This window comes from Limanda limanda, chromosome 8, assembly GCF_963576545.1.
Source record: "Limanda limanda chromosome 8, fLimLim1.1, whole genome shotgun sequence".
NCBI classification, from domain to species: Eukaryota; Metazoa; Chordata; class Actinopteri; order Pleuronectiformes; family Pleuronectidae; genus Limanda; species Limanda limanda.
Window position 1 is genome coordinate 25,866,822 of NC_083643.1, and position 23,733 is coordinate 25,890,554.

Sequence of the window (23,733 nt, forward strand, 5' to 3'; positions counted from 1 at the left end):
AGTAATAGGATTTTCAAATGAATCCTTTGACATGGGTTACTAGTGCAGTGATTTGAAGACTTCCTTGGTGAGAGGACTCTAGATGATCTGTTGTCATCTGCTTCATTTTTTTTACTCCTACCTGGAAAGACACTGTTTCTTCAATATTGAAACCTGCTGACATGAAACACTCTATTATTCTTTTAATTCTTGTAAATGTAAAAGTGAAGTGAAGAGTTTACTTAGCCTATTAATTCTCTGTATGGTCCCTAAATTCCTCTTGAGTTGAACAACCTGTCTTAACCTACTGTGCTCAACACAGAAAACAATCTGCTAAAGTGACCGTACAAATAGACAAACAGACCTGTAGATAAAAAGATATTAGAAAAAATAAAACATAACATACATGCGTCATATCAGAATGGATGTGAAATTATAATAGAGGCTGTACATAATAAAGTTGTACATTATTTATACAATATATAATTTGTACATCATTTATACAATATATAATTTGTATATCTTTTGAATATAATCCATAATTTGTATATCATTTATACAATATATAATTTGAATACCATTTATCCGATACATTATTTGTACATATGGTATACAATATATGATTTGTATATCATTTATGCAATATATAATTTGTATACAATTTATACCATGTAACCATTGATGTGCGACTGATGGCGTCATAGATTCCTTTGATGTCTTTGATGTTGCAAAGATGACAGGTTTATACGATCTGAAGAGGAACCAGAGTGTTTTTGACCTGTAGTGATAGCGGTACCACCACCTTCTGCCAAGTGTAGGTAAGCCTCTTTACAACTTTTATTCGATTTACATTAAACTTTCACTGTGTGGTCTACACTTGATGGCGCGGACCGCGTGAGTAGTGGGCGTGGTCCAGCGCCCCGTGAGGGACGTGTTTATCCTTCCACCGGTTCACAGAACGCACGCAACACGGAGCCGTGTCGCCCGGTCCCTGTTCGCCCTCCTCCGCGGCCGAATCAGCTCCCGAATCGGGCCCGCACAGTGCTGCTCGCGGCCCTGGTTACAATATATAATTTGTATATCGTTTTATACAAAATATAATTCGTACATCATTGATATATCATTCATACAATATATAATTTGTATATCATTTATACAATTTAAAATTTGTATATAATTTATACAGTATATAATTTGAGTATAATTTTTACAATACATAATTTCCACATAATTTATAGTGTAATGGTTAACCCTATACAATATATCATTAATATATAATGTATATATCATTTGTATATCATTTATACAATATATTATTTGTGTATCACTCATACAATATATAATTTCTACATAATTTATAGTGTTAGGGTTAACCCTATACAATATTTAGGTTGAATATAATCTAAATAATATATAATCCTACAATCGAGTCAGAAAAGCTGGTTTTCATTTGTACGTTGTGTACGCGGTGACGTCACGCCGTAAAGACTCACACAACGTCCCGCATTGTTGTTGGGGGAAGAGAAGCAGGAGCTCGGGCAGCGGTGGAGCTCTGCCACCTGTCTCTCTACACTCCTGTCCCCTGGTGTCTACCCGGACCACAGTAGCACGCCCGGGACCGGCTCTTCGCCCTGGATACCTGCCGGTCTCTCTCAAGTTCTACTCGGTTCAGCTCGAGCCGCGGCCGCCGGTGGATGAGCGGACTGAATGTGGATTTAGCTGCAGCTTCGCCCCGCAGGCCGCGCCGCCATTGCTGTTGTCTTTGCGAGCTGAATTGGTAAAAAAAGCCGAGGTAGGTTCCCTCTAACTCTGTGCTAGCCCCTTTAATACCCGCCCCCAGTTGCCTGGGCTGGTTCGAACCCAGAACCAACCTGTGCTGCTATGAGGACAAGCCAACTTTTTCTGTCGAGCCAGCTTCTTGTTGTGCTGGTCGCCATATTTCCTCCCCCACTCAGTAACTGTAATGCTAGCAGGCTAACATTAGCCCGGTTTGTGGACGGAGTGTCCTAATGCGTTTGTAGGGCGAGCGGAGGGGCCGCCGCCTCATTGGACCACACCGCCGGGTCGTCTTTTGTCAAGAGAGGCCCGTGTTTAGCGGATAATGTTTAAACAGGCTCGATTGCACTCATAGATCATGGTTGTGTTTCGACTGAGTTTGGCTGGTGTTAGCCGTGGTTAGCAGACACAGCTTCAGTTGGAGAGAACCCGACCGAGCTGTTGTTGTTAGATGTTGATTTCAAACAACAACAACCGACTCTCAGCGGCTCCAGGCCGCCGACCCAGGGCTCCAAGGGGTCGGTGTAGAGGCGTCTGGCTGCCCTGTGTCTCTCTTTCATTCATCCAGTGGATGTTGTCACATCCAGTGTGTGTCCGCCCCCTGTTGTCTCACTACACACCAACTGAACCACGTTGATCTCAGAAATGAATGGTGCACAAACACATCCTGGGGCCTCTTACAGAGAGGGCAGCGGCCAACTCCTCTGTAGGCAACTGTAATGGAACGAATGTGGTGACTGGTTGCTTAGATGTAGCTACACGTCTTAAAGGTAACCGTTTTCAAAAGCACTGCCAATCTGAGAACGAAACATAGTTTTTTTTTACAGTCAGTCTGTTTATGAACCTGGTCTCGACACTGGATTTCAGAATGTTCAGCTGCTCAAACACGTGAGCTTTAAATGCAAAACTCAGCTGCACTCCATTTGTGTTGTGGAGGCTTGTAAAGATTCAATTGTTATGTAGACCTGCCTCCTACTTCAATTTCCATTGTCCTAATTCTGCATATTTATATGTATTTTACTTTTACTGTTGACCAACAGGCACAAACTGACTGAAACAAAATATATACATTGACCTATTGCATTTGAAGAAGTAAACACCTCAAATTCTTGATTTTGTTTGCATAATTAAAATCACTCAATTATTAATCAATTAAAAAATCTGTTTATTTATCACTAACTCTTTAAGCCATTTCTTTAGGATCAGGGTTTGTAAATTGATTTCATCATATATGATTCTTGACACAATTATCATCTTTAGCAATGTTGGTCAAAACTAAAAGTTTAGTTTTGTCTGCTGGGGCTCTTGAAAACTATTCACTATTATCTCACAATCCCAAGTCATTATTTAAGAAAGTAATCTACAGGTCTAAATTTAGAAAATGCTGGATTAATATTGAGAATTTCAAACCTCGACTGGAAAACTGACAGCTTTTTTATTCTGTGGCACCAAATGTTTAAAATGTCAAGCATCAAACTTTGATATCTAAGTTAAACTGTCTTGACAATTTTTTTTGAACTTTTCCTGAAACAAATAAGGAAGCTTTTCTAAATTTATTCATACAAAGTATGTTTTTATTCCCCAAGCTAAGGTGCTGGAAATAAGCTTTTGTATTAGTGCTGATGTTACATGTTGCAGAGACATTTTCAAACAAGCGCAGCCATAATGTAGCCAGGACATTTGCAGAATCTGCACTCAGTAGAAGTTGACAAGCGGCAAGACCTGCAGCAGATTAGACTCGGCTGTACCATGAGGAGCACCCTATTTATTTGTAATAAATTAATTGCTTGTTTTATGTTGCATTTGCAAATCTGAATTTAAAATCTGTTGCTCAACACTGTTGCTGGTTGCAGAATGAGTTTTACAGCATCATAGAAATCCTTAACACATGGACCTGCATAACAAGTATAAGAGACTGTAACTTAACCTGAAACGTAAAGTTGAGTGTTTAATTTTTATATATGTTTTTATGATTGAAGCTTGAAGAGGTGGAGCTGTCCTTGTTTAAATACATTAACTGCCCAACATTTTGTCTGGAAGGTAACTGGATGGTTAAAGCTGTTAATCATTGGTGCTGGTTTGTGTCACATCCAACACACACGGCTCTGTGTGCAGGTTGTTGCTTCACAGAACAAGTTAATGACATGAAAACAATGGTTGCTCTTGCAGTTGCTTCCACAGCATCACAACAGTCTGTCATTGACACTGTTGTTTTTAATTTCTCTCGTTCTCAGGGTCTTAAAGGAATCAACATGAAGAAAAAAGGTCGAAATCACCGCCCATCTGTGCTGAAGAGGGAGTCGTCACCCATCAAGCCGTCACCCAACCGGGAGACACTGACATATGCGCAAGCTCAGCGAATTGTGGAGCTGGAGCTGGACGGCCGTGTGCATCGGCTCAGCGTCTACGACAAGCTGGATGTCATCGCTGACGATGATCCAATGGCCCAGGAAATCATGGAGTGCAACAGCAACAAGGAGAACAATGAGAAGCCCCAGCAGGTCCTGGTGCGCTCTGTGCGCCTCAAAAACAACCAGCAGAAGAAGAATGCAGCACTCACAGCTTCACATGGCACCAGTGGCACCCACAGCAGTACCAGCGGGCTGTTGGAGGCAAAGGTTAGAACAGTTGAATACAACCTGCCAGTGGTGCCGAAGAGGCCAGCAGCATATTACAAATACACAGAAAGGACAGCAGAGGAGCTGGATGAGGAGGTGGAGTACGACATGGACGAGGAAGACTATGCCTGGTTGGAGCTCATCAATGAGAAAAGAAAGAGCGAGGGCATCAGCCAGGTGTCCCACAACCTCTTTGAGTTCTTAATGGACCGCTTCGAGAAGGAGTCGTACTCATCCACGCAGGGTCAGAGTGACATGCAGTCGCTGGTGGATGAGGACGCCGTCTGCTGCATCTGTATGGATGGAGACGGTGCTGACAGTAATGTTATCCTCTTCTGCGACTCCTGCAATATCGCTGTGCACCAGGAGTGCTACGGTGTGCCGTACATCCCAGAGGGCCAGTGGCTGTGCCGCCACTGTCTGCAGTGTCCGTCGCGGCCCGCTGAGTGCGTCTTCTGCCCCAACCGAGGTGGAGCCCTGAAGAAGACTGATGATGGCCGCTGGGGTCACGTAGCGTGTGCTCTGTGGGTCCCTGAAGTTGGCTTCTCCGACACTGTTTTCATTGAGCCAATTGATGGCGTCCGCAACATTCCGCCAGCACGCTGGAAGTTGACTTGCTACCTGTGTAAGGAGAAGGGTGCAGGAGCATGCATCCAGTGTGACAAGATCAACTGTTACACAGCCTTCCATGTCAGCTGCGCCCAGAAGGCTGGCCTCTACATGAGAATGGAACCAGTCAAAGAGGTGACTGGGTCCGGTGCTACCACCTTCTCTGTGCAAAAGACCGCTTACTGCTGCAGCCACACACCCAGCGGCTGTGACCGCCGGCCCCATAACATCTATGAGGAGCAGCATCAAAAAAATGGAGCCTGCCAAAAGAGGGTTGAGAAAAGGGGGAAGGCCCGTTCCAAGGGCTGGCATAAGAAGAAGAGTAAGAGAGCAGAGCCTGAACCAGAACAAGAACCTGAGACTCCCACCAACCCTGGTCCCAGTATAACCGCCTCAAGGTATGCAGGCATCCAGGACTCTAAGAATGCATTTCATTATTGATCAATACTCAGTCACTCAAGTAAGAAAAAAACTATCAAAAGCCTCTTTTAACAGGGGAACAATCACAGAAACTTCAGAGGGAGTCACAAGTGAGACATTCCTCTCCCAGGACAAGTCTGTGTGTGATCAGAGTCACAATTTTGATGCACATTAGTATTACAAAATTACAACCAGTCTAGTTTAAGAGAGAAAAACTTGACTGTAGAATAACTTTGCCAAAGTAAGAATAATGAAGAATTTAGCTTTCTGTTTAGGCTTGGGTCTTAATTTTAGTAATCTTGTCCATCATTTGACTTGACACCGTGTTTTAAACCCAAATGTCCTGATATCTTCTAACGAGGTGCATTCAGGGACCTTCAGAAATGCTAACATCCGCGAGCAATGCCTTTTCCTGTGGACTTTTATGAATTTAACATTTGTACAGTGATTAAGAGGAGATTCCAAAATATCAATATATATATTGAGTATCCCGATGTAGCCTTAAAATATCGCAAGATTGGTTTTAGGGCATGTTTTAACCCTAACCCAGCCCTATCATGATCCATTATAGATAAACAGACACTGACCATAAATATAAAGCTTGTTGTATTACAGCTCATGTCATTTCCTTTCTGAACATTTAGTGAAAGATGTGATGAGTATTTATTGACTAATATCTCCTCTGTTTCCCTGTGGTTTAGTTTTGACACTATCCTGAACCAGGTGGCGGTTCAGAGGAAGCGGCTGTTTGTCGAGAGTGTGCTGAGCTACTGGGTGCTGAAGAGACAGTCAAGGAACAACGTGCAGCTAATCCGCCGGCTGCAGGCCAACCCTCAGCCACCCAAAGTCAAACAGATGGTAAATGCTGCCGCAACACATTAGCTACAGACAGTTTAGCATTAACCTCTAATGTAGTTCATCTTACTAAACAGGATTTTTTGTATTTTCTCCAGGACCGCAAGGAGACAAACCAGGCTCTGAAGGAGCAGTTGAAGGAGTGGCACCGCCTCCGCCACGACCTCGAGCGAGCTCGTCTGCTGCTAGAGCTCATCAGGAAGAGAGAAAAGCTGAAGAGGGAGGAGGTAGTTGACTCAAGATTTATTGTATATCTGTAGAGAATGGCAACAAGTTTCCTGTGTGGATTTATGACTCACAACTACATACCAAAAAACAGCCAGTCACAAAATGCCCAGGATGACAGATTAACCTCATGTTTCCCTTTATTTATCAATACAAAGCTTCCAGTACATCTTTGATAAGGTTTGATTTTTAATTTATCAATTACAATCAAGGATTATGTTATTTATTGACGTGGTTGTGATTCAGAATCTTTTTTGTGAGACAGAAAAGTGATAATATTTTTGCCTCTTGTTATGCCAACATATTTGACCACTTTTTAGGTACTTTTTTTTTCCAATTTGCACCCTTTGTAGTGATCATTGGATGTTTCTTAATGAGCTGAACATTTTTAACCTCTGCAGGCAAATATAATTCAGCTTAAACTGAGCAGATAATACCTTCACTGTGCATGTTGTCACATTAAGCACAGTGCTCTTAACAGACAGGCCTGTCCTCTCTGTGCATGAGGTGCGCATGATAGCTTACTGTGTGTGTTAACAGGGAAAACTCCCCTGTTGGAAAAAACTGCAATGATATATGTTATTGTGGTGAATACCCCTCCATGTAGAAGTTTAAAAAACAAGACTCTAAACTCTTGTTCACCTGTGTTGACCCTGTGTGTTCTTTTGTCAGATGAAGCTGCAGCAGTCAGTGCTGGAGGTCCAGCTGACCCCCTTCAACATCCTGCTGAGAGCCGTGCTCAGTCAGCTACAGGAAAAGGACCAGTACAGCATCTTCGCTCAGCCTGTCAACATCAAGGAGGTCTGCAACCCTTTCTCAGTCCAAAAAATGATCCTCAGGTTATCCACTTGCTTTTCTGGTGCAAATGTCCAGAAAATGAGTAACGAAGTAAATTTGGGGCCTTTGGAAACATTATAACAACACACAATAAACTAAATCCAAAGGTCCACTCATTAGCTTTCAGAGATATTTAATGCAATAAGAAAGAACAACAATGTCTTTTATTCCTGTGGGTCTCCAGCCCTGACATGACCTCTCTGTCCCCTGCAGGTTCCTGACTACGTGGACCACATCAAAAACCCCATGGACTTTTCCACGATGAGGAAACGCATCGACGCCCATGACTACAGGAGCCTGGAGGAGTTTGAGGCGGACTTCAACCTCCTCATCGCCAACTGCATGTCCTACAATTCTAAGGACACCTTCTTCTACAAGGCAGCTCAGAGGATGCAGGATCACGGAGGAGCCATCTTACGCAGGGCCCGTCGTGAATCCGAGAGGATTGGCTTTGACTTCCCAAGTGGCTTGCATCTGTCCACGGTCCCCAAACTTGAGGCGCCAACCCCCTTCTCCTGGGAGGACGGTAAGTTGCGAAAATGAAAATCTATTTATTACGTTGTATTCCAGACAGGTGACTGATGAAATCAATTTTGATTAACTGAAATACTTGTGGGAAAGTCAAAATCTGTACGAGACACATTATTCTGGAGGCGGATGAAGGGGGGATCACTGCAATTCTGCTGTTGTGGTCACAAAGTTATGGGAAACTGCAATGGTTTACTACGAAAGCCAAATAATATTTCAAATATTTGCATTTCCTGTCTCTAACTTCTTAGAGACATAGGTTGAGAAATGAATGTTTTTGAGGCGGGCCGGTTTGTTTGTGTCATTAAACAGGACAGAAGGGGGAACTCCTCTTTTAGGTGGGTTTACCTGCGTTTTAAAAGAAAAACATGTATACCTGCTTCTATTTAAAAGGAGGTACCCGTTTGTGTTAAGCATTGACTGCAGCTGAAATGGAAGGGCTGGAGTGATAGTTTGATAGTGACGATTGCACATGATTCTTACTGACTGTCTCTCTGTCTCTGTCAGTGGACCGCCTGCTGAGCCCCGCCTACCGACAGCTGACTCCTCTGGAGGATCAGCTGAAGGAGCTGCTGGAGAAGTTGGACCTGAGCACAGCCATGAAGCACGGCCCATCCCGCAGCAAGAGGCTCAAGCTTTTAAAAAAGACCATCATGGAGGTCCGCAGTGAGATGAGCTTGAAGAAGTCTCTCCGACCGCCACCAGCCGCTGCCTCAGAGCTCGGCTCAATCTCCACAGAGTCAGATGAGGAACCACTACCTGAACCCACAGCAAAGCCCTGCTCGGAAGAGGAGAAGTATTTACCTCCGCCAACGTTAAGCCCTTTGACATTACAATCAGAGCTTGACGCCTCGCCCAGCAACTTGGAGCTGCCCCCTCTCAAACCCAGCACGGACCAGACTCCCCCGAAGCTCGACAGTGACACGTCTACCTCACTACCCCTTGACACTCCCACAAGGCACATCCCAGACCAACCACTCCACAACGGCAACCTCAGCCCCGAGGTCTCTGTTCCCTGCAACCGACGGACCAATGTCCTCTTCCGCAAGTCCAAGAGTGTCAGCCCACAGAAACCACCCAAGACCCAAGACGCATCTGCTGTATCGCCTCCGTCTCTAGGCGCCAAAACCTTCCTGTCTGTAGTGATCCCTCGACTGGAGACGCTCCTCTTGCCGAAGAAAAGAACCCGCAGCAGCAGTGCTGATGGAGAGGACGACGACGAGTCACCAATAAAACGCCTCGGCACAGGTACTCACTCATAATAGTCCCTCTAAATAATCCTCCAAAACATTAACTAAAATTGTCAAAGAAGTCTTAGTGAAATATATTTGACTTTACAGTGACCTTTTTTTATAATCCTAAGGAATTGCAAATGGATTTGTGGTAGATGAGGAAGAAATCTCGCCGTCTCCTCGGCTGTTGGAGCCTCGCCGTCGCTGTGCGTCGGAGTCGAGCATCTCCTCCAGTGGAAGCGTTCTCTGTGGCACGAGGTGAGTCCAAGTGGAAACAGCCAGTGACCTACTGTTGACTGATCCCAATCCCATTACACCCTTGGCACTACACCTACCCCATGTTTTTAAATGTAATTGTGCCCCCTGAAATGGATTCACAAAGGGGAATGGTTGAAACCTTTCCCAACAAGTGCGACAGCCCTTCAAGAAGATGTTACATCATCAATAGTCGTCACGAAAACCCGACACGTCATCAGTAGTCGTTGATTTAAACAGACGAGACAAAGGTTGCCGAGGATATCATTGTAATAACGTTGTTGAGATCTTAAATATGCCAATACTATTGTTGCTGTTACTAAATTGACAAACCTATAATATCCAAATAACATGCAGGTGAATCAATGACATTTGAAATCTGAAAGCCCTAATACTCTGCATTATTTCACGTATGAACAGAAGCACACAGGCTGCTAGCAGTGGTCTGTTGGCAACCCTGCCAGGATGCTTTGTTATGAGAGGAGCATTTAAGTTCAGCAACATCGCTGCTATACACGGGTTCAATTAAGCACATTGTAAGTGCTCAAATCTTGTGTGCAATATGACATTTTGTCAAAATATGGGACTATCGTGGGGGGGGAAAAGGATCGTTAGCATGCGAGCACGCACCATCTTTTTTTAATGGTTGTTGAGAAAAACAACCATAATACATTTAAATGATAGTAAACTAAGATATAACAATCATTATCGTAATTTATAAATCCTCAGAGAAAATACTACATTTATGGGTCTCTCCCAGCTTACCGGTGATTTGCAAGGCATTCTGGGTACCCCTAGATTCGAACTGAGGGTCTATAAAGCCCTTCCCCTCTGTCGGAACAGGTATTGGGACAATCCTACACGTGAACGCCCTACAAAGGGGAAGGGCTAACGGGGAAATGTGATACAGCCAGAGTTGTCAAGAGTTTACTGAAATGAGTCTTGTTTCTTCATTTCCATCAGTAATGAAAACATGATCTTGAAACAGAGTGACATGATGAGAATCATGGAGAAAACCAATAAGCCTTCCTACATTATATAGTAAATTTGAAGTTTGGGGGCTGTTGATTGATTAGATTAAAAATCAGATGCCACTGTTTTATGCATTAACTCAATTAATTAAATATTTGGTATATAATGATAATTATTGATCAGCATTATGGCTCTCAGTTTGTCAAAACATCAAGCCAAAATACTTCCACACGCCTCAGATGCTCTGGTGTCATGATTGTCCACTCAGGATTGCTTTGCTTGCTAGCTTCCTCCATTTTCATAAAACTTTGTAATATTACTGACTTACGGCAGGTACTGGGATCAAGCTGAGAGTGATCACCCTCTGCTGGATCAAGAGACAAACTACTTCAGATAGTCTTATGCACACTTAGACTGTACAAGTTTTTAAACAGTTTCCGTCTCTGGCCCACCTCATCTCTTTCAGCACCGTCATTGTATCTAAAGGTGGTAAAGGGCGGCCGGCAGCAGCTCGAAGGAGCACTGTGGATGACAAAAACTCTCTGAGGACCTGTATCAAAAACGGAGAGATCACCAAAGCTGCCAAGATCTCCTCAGGTGAGCAGAGCAGCGTCGGTCCTCTCAGATATAAATGTGCATTAAAGAGCATGGCAGCATGTTGACTGCTCAGTTCTGTCCTCCGACTGCTGAAGAATTATACTTAACGTATCAATCAATCCCTTTTTGCACATATACTAATACTATTAATGTCCCTGCATGCTTATTTTGTTATTTGACTCTTGCGTCACTTCTTGTCTTTCACTTGAAGTGAATTGGATTGTTAATTTGAGGATCCAGGGTTCTGCTGTAAATGTCAAATATAAGACAATTGTGTAATAAGATTTTACAAATCCAGCAGGTCATCACACATCGCCACACTAATGGACTTTACCTCACTGGTTCTCAAACTGAGGTTGAGGTTCTGGATGAAATCCACAGAAACACAAATCGTAAAGTGTTAGCCCAATGATGGTTTAAGTGCTTAACGAACAGGGAAAACAGAAGAAGGAAACCAAAATTAGGATTGACAAGCTGGAACTGATGTTTGTATTTTGTGGGTTCAGTTAATTACACTCTCATAACATGGTCACTCAACAAACAATAACCATATCATATTCATGGCCAAACCCTTTTTTATATATGAAAATTATATTAGTAATCAGAGAAATAGAGTAGCTGATATTACATTTTTAACATATCTAGAATCAAAAGGTGAAACTAGGAAGAAGCCTCCAAAGCCAAATTGCAAACATTACATAGTTCTGTAAATTCCTGCCTTCGAAAACCCTAAACTAATACTTGGATATCCAACGAATTCAGTATTTAGTCATTAGTTATGTTGTCAAGAAGACTTCAGGTGAGCAGTGCTTTAGTATGTTACCAGCCGTGAGACTCAGCACAGGTACTGTATCTGCACTCGTATATTGAAATGTCAAATGATATCGTGTGTGTGTGTGTGTGTGTGTGTGTGTGTGTGTGTGTGTGTGTGTGTGTGTGTGTGTGTGTGTGTGTGTGTGTGTGTGTGTGTGTGTGTGTGTGTGTGTGTGTGTGTGTGTGTGTGTGTGTGTGTGTGTGTGTGTGTGTCATACACTGCATATAAAGATGGATGGAATGACAGCTCCCCAAAAGTGAAGCCAAAGTGTCTTGATCGCCAACTGGTGGCTGTCTGCAATATAGGTTATAAATTCAATCAATCCATGTTAGTGGATTGGACAGGGACCAAACTAAAAAGTCCTCTACAAATACAAACATTGGTACAAAATGGCAGCTTTCGTACCCATGATATTTTGGCTTCATTGATGGATAGTGTGTGTGTGAGTGCGTGTCTCCTGTATGCATGGCCCAGTGTTTGTGCTGGTTGTCTTTTTTGTTAATCTGTTAAAATCACTATCACCTCTGAAAACTACAAAGAATTTAAATGCAAGTTAAAATATCACTTGCATCTACATATGTATATACATAAGTACAGTAAATACATATAGAACAAGAACCTGCAGTGTAAACACTGTGATCAAGTGTTCACAGCTACTCCTACGAATACCATATAGAACATTGCACTTATTTGTAAGGATATCCTGATCAAGTTTCAGATGCATCTGTGTGTTGTAACCTGAGTGTCTGGGAAAAACATGAAGCTATCATGGGAATTGTCATGGAGATTGGTTGGTGTTTACAGTAGCCCATTGTGCTCAACATGGAAGATATGTCTACACCCTGCTCTCTGTTGATGAGGACTTCTCACTAACACCTTCACCTACATCTGTGGATCCTTAAGAATCTACCCCCATATATACATGTTTTAACTTCATTAACTTCATTTTACCAGCCTTAAATGTATTGACAAGTCATTAGGAATCTTTTCAAATGTTTTTTAAAGGTTATCTTTAAAAAAAGCTACGTGTGTTCCAGTCCTGTGTGTGTGGCTGTTTGTTCAGACTGGTTGTGCTCTGTGTCTGTTGCAGTGAATCCTTCATAACTTGCTTGTCGTTGTTCCTGTAGAGGTGTGGAAGCCCACCGCTGCTTCTCCATTTGTTCTGGAGCCTCTTAAACTAGTTTGGGCTAAATGTAGTGGATTTCCCTCCTACCCTGCCCTGGTGAGTGAGTGTTAGTCCACTCTGTGTCTCATTACCCATCTACCCCACTGCCATCGTACGTGCCGTAGCTCGTGATTTGTGCTCACAGCCATGCGGCAGCTTCCGGCTGGCCAGTCGTTGACTGTTTGGTGTGTGTGGAGTCGGCCGCTTTCGCTCAGAGCGTTTGCGGCTTGACTCGGCTTTGCATGCTTGTGTCTTATGAGTGCAGGCTTCCCCTTTGCGACTGCCACCACCAGGATTTACTCCTCACTATTGTTGTTGCCAGGCTGCTCACTCAGTCTCAACCCCTGTCTGTCTTAACAGATCATGGAGCCCAAAGTCCGGAGGACGGTGTCTCAGCACAAAGGGGTGGTGCTTCCCCAGCCGCCGCTGGACGTTCTCAGAGCCGGAGAGCGGATGCAGTTCAGGTCCGCAGAGAAACTCTTCCTCGTCCACTTCTTCGACAGCAAGCGCAGCTGGTGAGGAACTTGCAGAGTCACTTCACTGTTAGCAAAGTCACCGTCAGAGAGGAAAACAAAGGAAAAAAGGTCAAATCATTTCCCTGAAAAAGCTTGAAATAAACCAAGAATATCATTGTTTCTTCTCAGTTCTTCATAATAGACAAGTGGAGTGATTTAGCTAGTTTTAAACTCTACACATTGATTTGACCTTCATTCAGTTTAGGCTTGTGTGCTGCATCTCAGCCTTAGAATGGTAGGAGATCTCTGATTAAACGCTCTCTGTATCAGGGTGCTCTCCCCAGGCAGCATTACTCTGTGCCATTAAACAAGTAACCCTAACCCTGTTCTTTTCTAAATCCCTCACACCTAGAGCTGGTCTTTAAAATAACCATGTGCTTTGGGACTTCTGTGGTTCTTCTTTGTCTCTGTTAAATTCCTGTAAGTTAAATTTAGGAAACATTTAAGGGACCAAACTTTATTTTTTACACCTGAGAAAAGACTTCCTCTGGTGAAGAGGCCTCTTACTCCATCTATATTTGTTGATGAGATTGAATTTAGTTATTTTTCTGAATATAAAGAAACCGAGGGTTAATGATTAGAATGTCTTAATTTGAGTCCAATGAGAAGGACCAGACCCAAGCCAGATTTTTTTTTAAATCATCATGTACTACCATCACCATCCAACAGATCAACCAAATTACCATCCACCTAAGAGTTGGAACAGAAAAATCGAACGCACCTGACCCCCACACTTTCAGATTTAGATATTTAAAGCTTTTTAAAGAACAAAATTTTGCAGTAGAACTTAAAGGTGACATATTATGCCCATTTTACCACAGTTGATATTGTTTCTTGGGGTCTTAATGAAATGTCTGTAACATATTTTGGTCAAAACACCACAAGGATCATTTAAAACAGCACCTTTTTACCCTGTCTAAAGCAGCCCTCCTCAGATTGACCTGTTTTGAGTGGTTTTAGGAAATGGTCAGTTTTTCCACACAGTGAATCCATCCTATCCAGCGATCCAGTCGTCTTTTGATGGCAGGTTTGCACGTAGCCATCAACCTGTGATGACTTCCTTGCTCGCAATAAAAATTTTCTTTTATAAAAACATAATCTTGGGACAGGAGTACCATAGGATAAGGATAGCATCAGTATCCAGGATTTTGCCGAGGGATAGTTTTTCAAAAAAATGTCTCCTTTTTTTGGCAATGTCTTGCCAATACGTATAATTTTGGGGCCAGTCCCAATTGAAACAGTGTCTAACAGAAGTTTTTAATACTTCTCAGACTCCACAGTGAGACTGGCTCCAGTAATCAGCATCACCACAGACATGAGAACTGAAGATCAGTTACTTCGAGTTGGCAGAACAGTGATTAATTAGGAACATACACAGCACGACCTGATTCAGTGTGGAGCAAGATCACGCACTGACCTCCGTCTTCCCTCTCAGGCAATGGCTTCCTAGATCCAAGATGGTGCCCTTCGGGATCAACGAGACACTCGATAGAATCAAGCTGACGGAGGCTCGCTCTGGCCACATCCGCAAAGCTGTACGGTTTGCCTTCGACCGAGCCATGAAGCACCTGAACCGTGGTAGCGTCGAACCGGAGCCCAGTGCCGGCCTCGTGGTCACAGATTGAAGCTCCTCCCCACCCCGGCAAGAACATCGCCCCCTGCAGAGAGACTCTGTTCCTGTCTCATACGCACAACACCTAAACACACACACACACACGTACACATTCGCACACTCGCAACATGTTTGCCATTCCCTACAACTGGATTGTTTTCATGTCTCCCCGCACATCTGCCTCTTCCTTTCTGAAATACTGTAGCTTGTGACGGCTGTCCTGTTTTGTCAAAGAGCTATGCAATGAGAGCGACCCGTTTAGCAGGCGCAAAAAGGTTGGGGTAAAAAAATCTAACTTTGGCTGTGAGGACCGAAAAATCACGGGTCTAAACCTGTTGAATGTGTCGGAGTGTGACCTGACCTCCTTAAATGTGCTGCAAGACTGCTGCAACAATCTCACTGCCATGAAAAGGTCCATCAGTGTGTGTGTGTGAGAGAGTGAGCGAGTGTGAGTGAGTGAGTGAGTGATGGCAGCAGTTCCTGTAAATATCCTGTACAAGGTCTGACACTAATTTATTCACACCCTCAGTTGTTATGGTACGCAGTCACACATTTATACAGTCAGAGGTGATGATCCATGTCGTCGCTGACACTGCCGGTGTTGGTGTTTCTGCTGGTGCTATCTCTACATAGAGAAAAACAAACATGCATACTGTACTGAACATTTTTATTTCAGACCCTTTTTTACAGTTTTTGTAACTTATTGTGTTCTCAAGCTTCAAGTTCTCTTGTATTTGGCATTCATTTTGTGTGTGCATCTTTTTATTTTTTTACCTGAATGTTTTTACTGGACTACTTATTCTTTTTCCTTTTTTTTTGTTTGTACATATTTATATAAAATCTATATAGGAGCTCTCACAGTTTAAAATGCCTAAAGTGCATCATTCACACCGAAACCAAAAAAAATAATCTGCTACCCTCAAGGTTCCCACTAATGTGTGTGTGAGTGTGTTTGTGTTCCCCCCACACAGTTTAGTTGTTTTTTTTTTTAGGTTTTTTGCCTTTTTGTTTGTGTGCTGTGATGAGTTCAAGTCTTCTGTAATCATCTTCCCCCACCTGAACTGACCTCCAGTCAGCTAGGAGAGAAGAGAATGTGCCTGTACTAATTTATTGTAAAACAGAAAATGTATATGCATTACTTTATAGAGAGAGTATTGTAATAAAATACTATGGGCACACTAGGAGCCACGTGTAGAGGCTCCCTGCTCTTCCTCTGTTGTTTTTTTTTAATTTTAACTTTTGGATTAATAGCATTAAATCTGAGCGGTGAGGTGATAGTGTTTGATGTTTTGTTTTGGCAGGGTAGTGACGGGGACACTTCCTCTGGATGTGGATGTTGTGTGTGTATATAGATTTGGTACTTTAGCTGATTCTCTGGGAAAAACCACAGTTATAGCCAATGGGAGTGGAAACCAGCCGACAGCAGGCCGGTGGGATTTTTATACTAAAACACTGAAAAATTAAAATATGTTATTGAATCACTGACTGAATGTGTCCTTGTTATTATTTTAAAGTCATGACTTTAAAATCTATTTTAATTGGTTTTTACCTCTGATCTTAATTAATTAGCATTCTTATTATAGATTTTTGATTTTGTACATTTTTATTTAATGTATTTTTTTAGTTTACAGTCTTGCTTTTAGAAATGTTATCATTCAGTTTGATAAAAGATTTTAATTATTCTGGTTTCATTTCATTTACTTTTATTTTCCGACAAATTTTTGTATTCTGTGTTTTTCTTGATTTACATATGAAACTATAAAAACTTTTAGATCAGAATCAATTATACTTTATAATGATTTATTGAATTATTCTCATAAGGAAAAAATGTATGTTACTTGTGTATTAACATGAATCAGGTAGGGACCAATTAACCATGTCAAGTTCAGAGAAAATAATATACCAGCAAATTTCAATGAACACAACAATAAACTCACAGAAATACAGCAATTTTCCTGCATTTCAATTATCTACCCCAAAGTGGCGCTGTTGTCCTGTCTGAGCAGACACTAGTGTTCCTCATCAGCTGAAGCTCAGTTTATGAAAAAGAGAAAAACTCGGGATTCCTGACGGCGTTAATTACTTTTATTTTAGCTCCTCTGCTCTTAATAACACAAGGGTTTAAAAAAATTGCTAAAACAACAAACTGATCAATATTTCCTGTTATAAAAACAACTGATACCTCTTCACACAACAGTCTTTATAACAGCTTCATTTCATCTTCATCCCTTTTGTTTTTACTTTTATTTTCTTATTACTTCATTTATGGTTTTGATTATGCCAGCACAAGTCCTTCCCATGAACGTACAGCTGAGAAGATGAGCCCAGAGTTTTTCATCATTATAATTGATCAATTAATATATTTCTTTATTTGTTATTTCAGTTTTTATTTTCTTTGATTCCTTTTTAATTTAAAACTGAGTATTTCTGTTGAGATATATTGTACATACGGTACACAACTATGATAACTATATAACACAGTAAGAAGAAATTAACTGAAAATAAATACTTAAAATAAAACAAACCACCCCCCTCCTGTAGAACGTTAGGGAACACTGCAGTTTAAAAACATGGTAAATTTGTTCTGGATTGATATTTACAGTGTTGAGGCTGAATATGGAGACAGAGAGGAGAGGGTAACAAGTCTGATACAAAAAGCAGAATGAGGCTTTGAGAGAAGACCCACTGTACGGTTCAGTGTCTGATTAGGATGGGAGGACTGGGAGGAGATCAGGTACTTGCCCGGGGAGAATATATAGGACTGATATATATATATAGAAAGAGAGAGAGTGTGTATACCTCCACTAGACCTAGATTTTTATTTGGATCTGCACCAAATGGCACACATTGATAATTATCAGTCCCCTAAACTATTTTAAATCAACATCGCAATATTGAAGAAAGTGAAAAAAAATCCTGGATCCAACATGTGATCCAAATCCACACCAAAATGTAACTCTTCCCTGTTGGCTGTAACACTGCACTGGGAGATAAAAGCAGATGAGACTTGTGTCAGTACCATGCAAGTCAGTCTATCTCTGCAGTGGGGTCACAAATACAGAGGATACAATATGATGTTGTCTAACGAGACCTTTTCGTGTCTGTTAAGTGTTAACCACAACACTCCCTGAGAAACACCACGTGAAGCTGTGATCATAACATGCTCTTTCCTTCACAGTGATTTTTAAGGTTTGGTTCATTGGGTCACAGTTTTTGTTTGTTAACATAACAATTGATAGATATTGTGAATGATAAACACAAAGCTAAGGACCGTCTGTCCTGTGCTGCTCTGGATCTTCAGCTCTCCTGCAGCCTGACTCCTCTGCTGCTCTGGATCTTCATTTTCTACACGGACACCCATCACTAATCTGTGTTTATGAGTGTCACATTTTCTCCTGCCTACACTTTTCTTTACGATGGAAAATGTATATATTTTTTTTCTCTCCATATTATGAACATGTTCAAGATGAGCAGACGACTCGGCTACGCTGCAGGACTGAGTGGTTTAGGAGGTAATTTGTCCCTAGAGCAGTTAGACTGCTCCTTCCTCTGGCTGTGGCTCATGACTCACATACACAATAACAATTACAGTTTTGTGCAAAAGTTTAAGGACTTTTGTCATTGCACTTCACTATTTATATTTATAATTTTTTAAATATTTACTTATTTTATCAGTCAGATCAGATAGATCTATCTATCCATCTATCTATCTATCTTTCTATCCCTGAAAATCCAATTTAATAATAATCTCATTTAATTATTTATTTGTGTTGAATACAATTTCAGACATTATCTATTATGATTATTTTACCTGAGTAAAATGTGAATCTTCCTCCTGCTTCGCTTTCTTTACATATATACCAGAGAATGCAATGACGACAACAACGTATAATGCTGAAAACTATAAACCTGACAATAACAATATAAAGTGAAAAAGTTGTTCTTAAAGACATATTTCTTTAAGAATGAGTTAATAAGGAGCTAATACAGAATATGTACCAGATGGAAAAAATAACAGCAAAACTGTATTTAAGGACTGATGTATTTTTGGAAAGGTTTAACCGGATATTTAAAACTACCACAATAATACAGAGCTGTCGAAATTAGATGACATCCATCTTTTTTTTGTCTTGGATTAATTTTCTCTGCATTCACGTCAGTGTATTCTTCTGTGTGTTTAACTGTACTTTTTAACAACTGCGGTTGTAAATGTGAAATGTGCAAATATTAATAAAATGTGTTTCAAGTTAAAATTGGATATTGAAAACCTATACTACACCTTGTGTTAATGGCATCAAAATGAAAGAAATGAATATGCAAAAATTGGCAGATTCTCTCAAAAGAAATTTAGAGTCTGAGCATTTAAACCTAGTGAAGTTCTTCTCAGCCATCTTACAACAGCTGCTATCTCCTGGTGGTCCAGAACTCGAAAGACGGACGTGATTTACAGTCCAGGCCCCAAACTCTTGAACGACTTAACCACCTGAGATGCTTAATCTGTTACTACGTTTAAATCCTTGCTTAAAATGTTCATTAAAATATAAACTTTATCTGTACTTGTATCTGAATTTACTTTAATTAAATGTTATTGCAACAAAAAAATCAGAATTTTGGCTAACTGTCCAGTAGGTTTACAATAAATTTGCGGTGGAGTGTTTGCGCATAAGTAAAACACACTTTAGTGTGTGCTTGTGTGAAGCACTTGGTACCTTTGTTAGATAAACTGCTGTATAAATAAAGCTTACATTTGATTATTATTAGACATTTGAAGGTAAAAACAATAAAGGTGATTTTTATTTGTTTCTGACATGGACAGTGGATTCTCAGACAGCCACTGACAGTATTCAATCCACAGAACATCTACTTTATCAGGTTGGAGGTAAGCCAGAGCCTGGAGCCAATCATCAAGCAGCCCAGAGTCGCCGAGGCGGGAGCAAACTAAACACCTGTTTGAGGGGGTTAGATCAGTAAGTGCAAACAGACGTGTTGAATAAATGGAGATTTACATGAAATAGGCGACTTAAGCACAAGACAGATGTTCAATTATGGTGATGATACGATAATAATGACTAACGATAATAATGATCCTGTAAAGGTTTCACAATACCCTGCCATTCAAAATATTACTACACTTCACTTTATTAGAATTGGTACTTTAAGAAAGACAGTGTTCTACATTGTTGTAAGACAGTGAGGTGGTGTGTGTGTGTGTGTGTGTGTGTGTGTGTGTGTGTGTGTGTGTGTGTGTGTGTTTGTGTGTGTGTGTGTGTGTGTGCTGCAGGTGCAGTGGAACATGCCAAACCTTTTCTCTTGCAGATTCGCAGTGACAAATCTTCGACAAAGCAGATGCACAAAGTGAAATATAGCATTATTTATCATTCTGGATGTCATAATAAAGCCAACAAGCATCTCACTGACAGTCATGCCGACCTGCACAAAGATAGACAGGTTGGTAAATGTGATAGAGAGCGTCAATACATGATGATCATGACCTTCAAGAAAAGACAAGTCTGATTCATCTACTGCAGTAGTAGATTTTAATGAGGCAGGTCAGGTCAATGAGAACTGTTTACTTTGAATATATCCTTTTATGTAACTTATCGTTGTATTATCATGTAACTTGCAAAAGGCTACAAAGACCAGGCTTTCACATGTGTGATCAGCAGAACACTAGTGCACTAAACACACTCTGAGCAAAGAGATACATCTCCCTGATGGAGGTCTGCACATTTTCTAGTCTTCTATTTAGTCAAAGTAAAGCTCAAAATGAAAGAGAACAGACATATGGAATTATTCCCGAAGCAGTATCAGTACATCCAGGCAGGTATCAGACTCCTAAATGTTTGTATCAAGCCGACTCTAGACTCATCATTATCTTCTAATTAGCAGCACATATTCTGGGTCTCCTGCCCTCGTCGTCCAGCTCATCCACACACACTCTCTCTGGGTCCCTGCGGGTTAAAGTGTCTTTGAAGTTGGAGATAATTATCCATGCTAGTGGGTAATTAACAGTGTCCAGCTCATAAACAAACACATTTCCTCTGCACACACACCAGTAATGCAGCCGACACCACTGGAACCGCGTGTTTCTGTAAAAAGTGGAAAAACAGCTGGAGGTGTCAGCAGAGTCCGATTGAATCAGATGGGCTCAGTCGGGTTCAGTTCTGTTTCAGGTCAACACTGATGGGCCCCGATGGAAATGCATTTAAAATGTGATTATTATTGTAATGTTTTGAAAGTTAATATTTGGATTATTTCATATAATTATAAATGTAGATATATGTCTTGTGTCTTGGTTTGTTTCTTCATTTGTCAGCAGGATTACATGAAAAGTACTGAACAGAATAGCACCAAAGTGAGGAGGGGGTATTAAGAAATTCAATTTGAGTCTGTCAAGAGATCTGAGATCAGAGTGCCAGCAACATACGTTGAGTTAAAAACATTTGCACAGATGAAAAGTATTTCAAAATTCTAAGAAATTATAAATTTTTTGAAAACTGTGCTTCACTGTATTTAACCCGCAGCAGCTCATTTTTTAAAGTACTGTCTTTTTAACAGCTTCTTACAGGATTTTAGAATTAAGGTGAATTACTGGAATTAAATGTGCAATACTTCACTCTATTCTTGTACATTTACAACATAATATCAGTCAACGTTTCTCCTGTAACTTGCTGCATATTTACAGTATGTATTTTAATCTAAAAATTGTATCTTTAATTACTATTATTCATTTTATAACTAAAAACAACAATAAGTAACCAGTGCAACACAAGCTAAACTTGAACTGAAACCGTCTTTTCTTTACATATCCTAATTTACAGATTTAACTTTGTTTTGTGAGAAAGGAACATCAAACTGTTTTTTTTTTTTTATTTTAACATGCTGAAGAATAGCATTAGTTCAGTTTAAACAACTGTATCACAGCAAAGTTTCATAACAATGCAATTATGCAAAATAAATGTTGAAAGATGCAAAATTGGAATTCCACCTGTTTGAAAATGTATTGTTTTTTGACATTGAGTAAATGAATACTTGTGTTTTTCCCATCTTCCCACTCTTCTTGCTTTGCACCGTCTCCTGGCTTGCTTTTGTGCGTCTCTGAGGATTAATGTCAATGCAGGTTCTGAAAAACAATACAGAACAACTAAAGTAATATTTCAGGACACGTGACATATCAGGCAGGAGCCGCTTCATTACAGAGATGTGATGCAGAATATTGAACCATGATTGTCTCATCTTACCAGTGATCAAGTAAAAATAGAAGAGCATGATGGAAAGGAAATATTATTATTGTTATCAGAGGTAGCAGTAATGTTTGAAATTGGCTGTTGGACAATGTCGATGTCTGAAGAAAAGAAAAGTCAAGCTGTATGGCACAGTATGTTTGAATCCTAGTGTTCCTGCTGCATCAGGTTGAGACTGACGGTTGAAACTGTAGTAGGAAGAGAAGAAGCAGCACAAGCACAAAGGAGGTTCCTTCACATAGCACCTGGTTTGTCTGCGTCAACACAATAATGAATAGAAACAGCCAAAATAATGGGATCGTTCTCTTCTGTTAAATTTGGTTAGTGTGACAACATATTAATGCTACTTGAAATTTGAATCTGGCAAAATGAAAAAGACAATATAACAGTTGTTCAATAAGACTAAGTGATCAAACTGTCAATAAAACAATAAGCATTCATTAATAAGTTGTGTTTGTTGCTATTTTTTATTGTTCTGCATTGTTGAAGGTCATAAATACTTAAGACACAATTTGCTTTTAAGTAAGAGTCAAGTAGGGAATTCCTGGGACACTTCAATGGTCCAAAGTGTCCAGAGTTTCCATTCCTCAATTTGTGTGTGGGAGTGTCGCTGTCCACATTTCTTTACATTGAAAATAACGAAACCATAAACTTACCGACCAAATTGTGTTGTCTCTCCAAATAGACTTCACCTGGCACCACTTATTCATCCTGAGATATTTGTTTTCTTTTTGTTATTTCAGACCACTGGCTCGCAATGACTCCTCTGGAGGAGCTCATGCTTTTTTCTCACATTGGCTCATTCAGACATTATCTAGAGTTTTTATTAGGGGGCTGACAGATGAAACTCCTGAGAAAGTCCTGAGTTTCTCACTTGGAATTTTGCGTTCTCACATGCAGCCCCTCCTAATAATGTCAGTGCAAATCTTAAAGCAGCTGAAGACATAGCTTATCAACACTAAACATAAACTTGTACATGTGGGCTGCCAAGGTTAATGAGTTCAGCTGAAATTAAATCTGTTCCTATCAGGCGACACACTGGCAGTCACATAATCCAAGAAACAGAAGTTTGGATATCCCTCACCTGAGTGAAGCATCTGCAGAAAAAAGCTGCGGCAATAGCAGCCTGTTACATAAATCTGTCAACTCCACGCTGCTTGTGGGACAAAACAAGTGCTCTAATAAACATATTTGAGTGCAGAGCTGCAGTCCGACATCAAAACAAAACATCTCTCCGAAAATATAAACAAGTGGTTGCTGAGTTTGGGAAAATCTCTCACATCTGTCCTCATGAATATTAATGCATGGTGGCTGGTCACCTTTGAAGTTTTAACGCTGTTAGCAACAGAGCTCTCTATGCTGAAAACGCTACATGTGGAGTAATTCCACAGCAATTATGGCTTTGCAATCAATAGACACCCAGTGTTCTCAGGTCAAGTTCTGTTGCTGTTGATTGGACGGAGTAAACGAAAAGATTTTT

General features: G+C 40.8%; 1 protein-coding gene across 2 annotated transcripts; it reads left to right on the forward strand.

Annotated features, from left to right (window-relative positions):
- Positions 1 to 1,505: 1,505 nt before the first annotated feature.
- Positions 1,506 to 16,494, forward strand: LOC133009120 (bromodomain-containing protein 1-like). 2 transcript variants are annotated; one of them, XM_061076526.1, is made up of 12 exons: positions 1,506 to 1,771; positions 3,990 to 5,380; positions 6,104 to 6,260; positions 6,356 to 6,484; positions 7,155 to 7,283; positions 7,533 to 7,845; positions 8,355 to 9,095; positions 9,211 to 9,337; positions 10,773 to 10,903; positions 12,845 to 12,939; positions 13,243 to 13,397; positions 14,833 to 16,494. In XM_061076526.1, exons 2-12 carry the CDS (start codon positions 4,008 to 4,010, stop codon positions 15,020 to 15,022), a joined length of 3,540 nt encoding a protein of 1,179 aa, XP_060932509.1. In that variant the 5' UTR covers positions 1,506 to 1,771; positions 3,990 to 4,007; the 3' UTR covers positions 15,023 to 16,494. The 2 variants fall into 2 exon arrangements, with proteins under 2 accessions (XP_060932509.1, XP_060932510.1); XM_061076527.1 differs by lacking the exon at positions 12,845 to 12,939 and having other exon boundaries at positions 14,833 to 14,907.
- Positions 16,495 to 23,733: the final 7,239 nt, after the last annotated feature.

Bases quoted from the DNA above. Each gene is read 5' to 3' on its own strand.
- LOC133009120 (XM_061076526.1), top strand. From the start codon at position 4,008: ATGAAGAAAAAAGGTCGAAATCACCGCCCATCTGTGCTGAAGAGGGAG. The intron at 7,846-8,354 runs GTAAGTTGCGAA...TGTCTCTGTCAG, and splicing joins CCCCTTCTCCTGGGAGGACG to TGGACCGCCTGCTGAGCCCC. The intron at 10,904-12,844 runs GTGAGCAGAGCA...TTGTTCCTGTAG, and splicing joins AGCTGCCAAGATCTCCTCAG to AGGTGTGGAAGCCCACCGCT.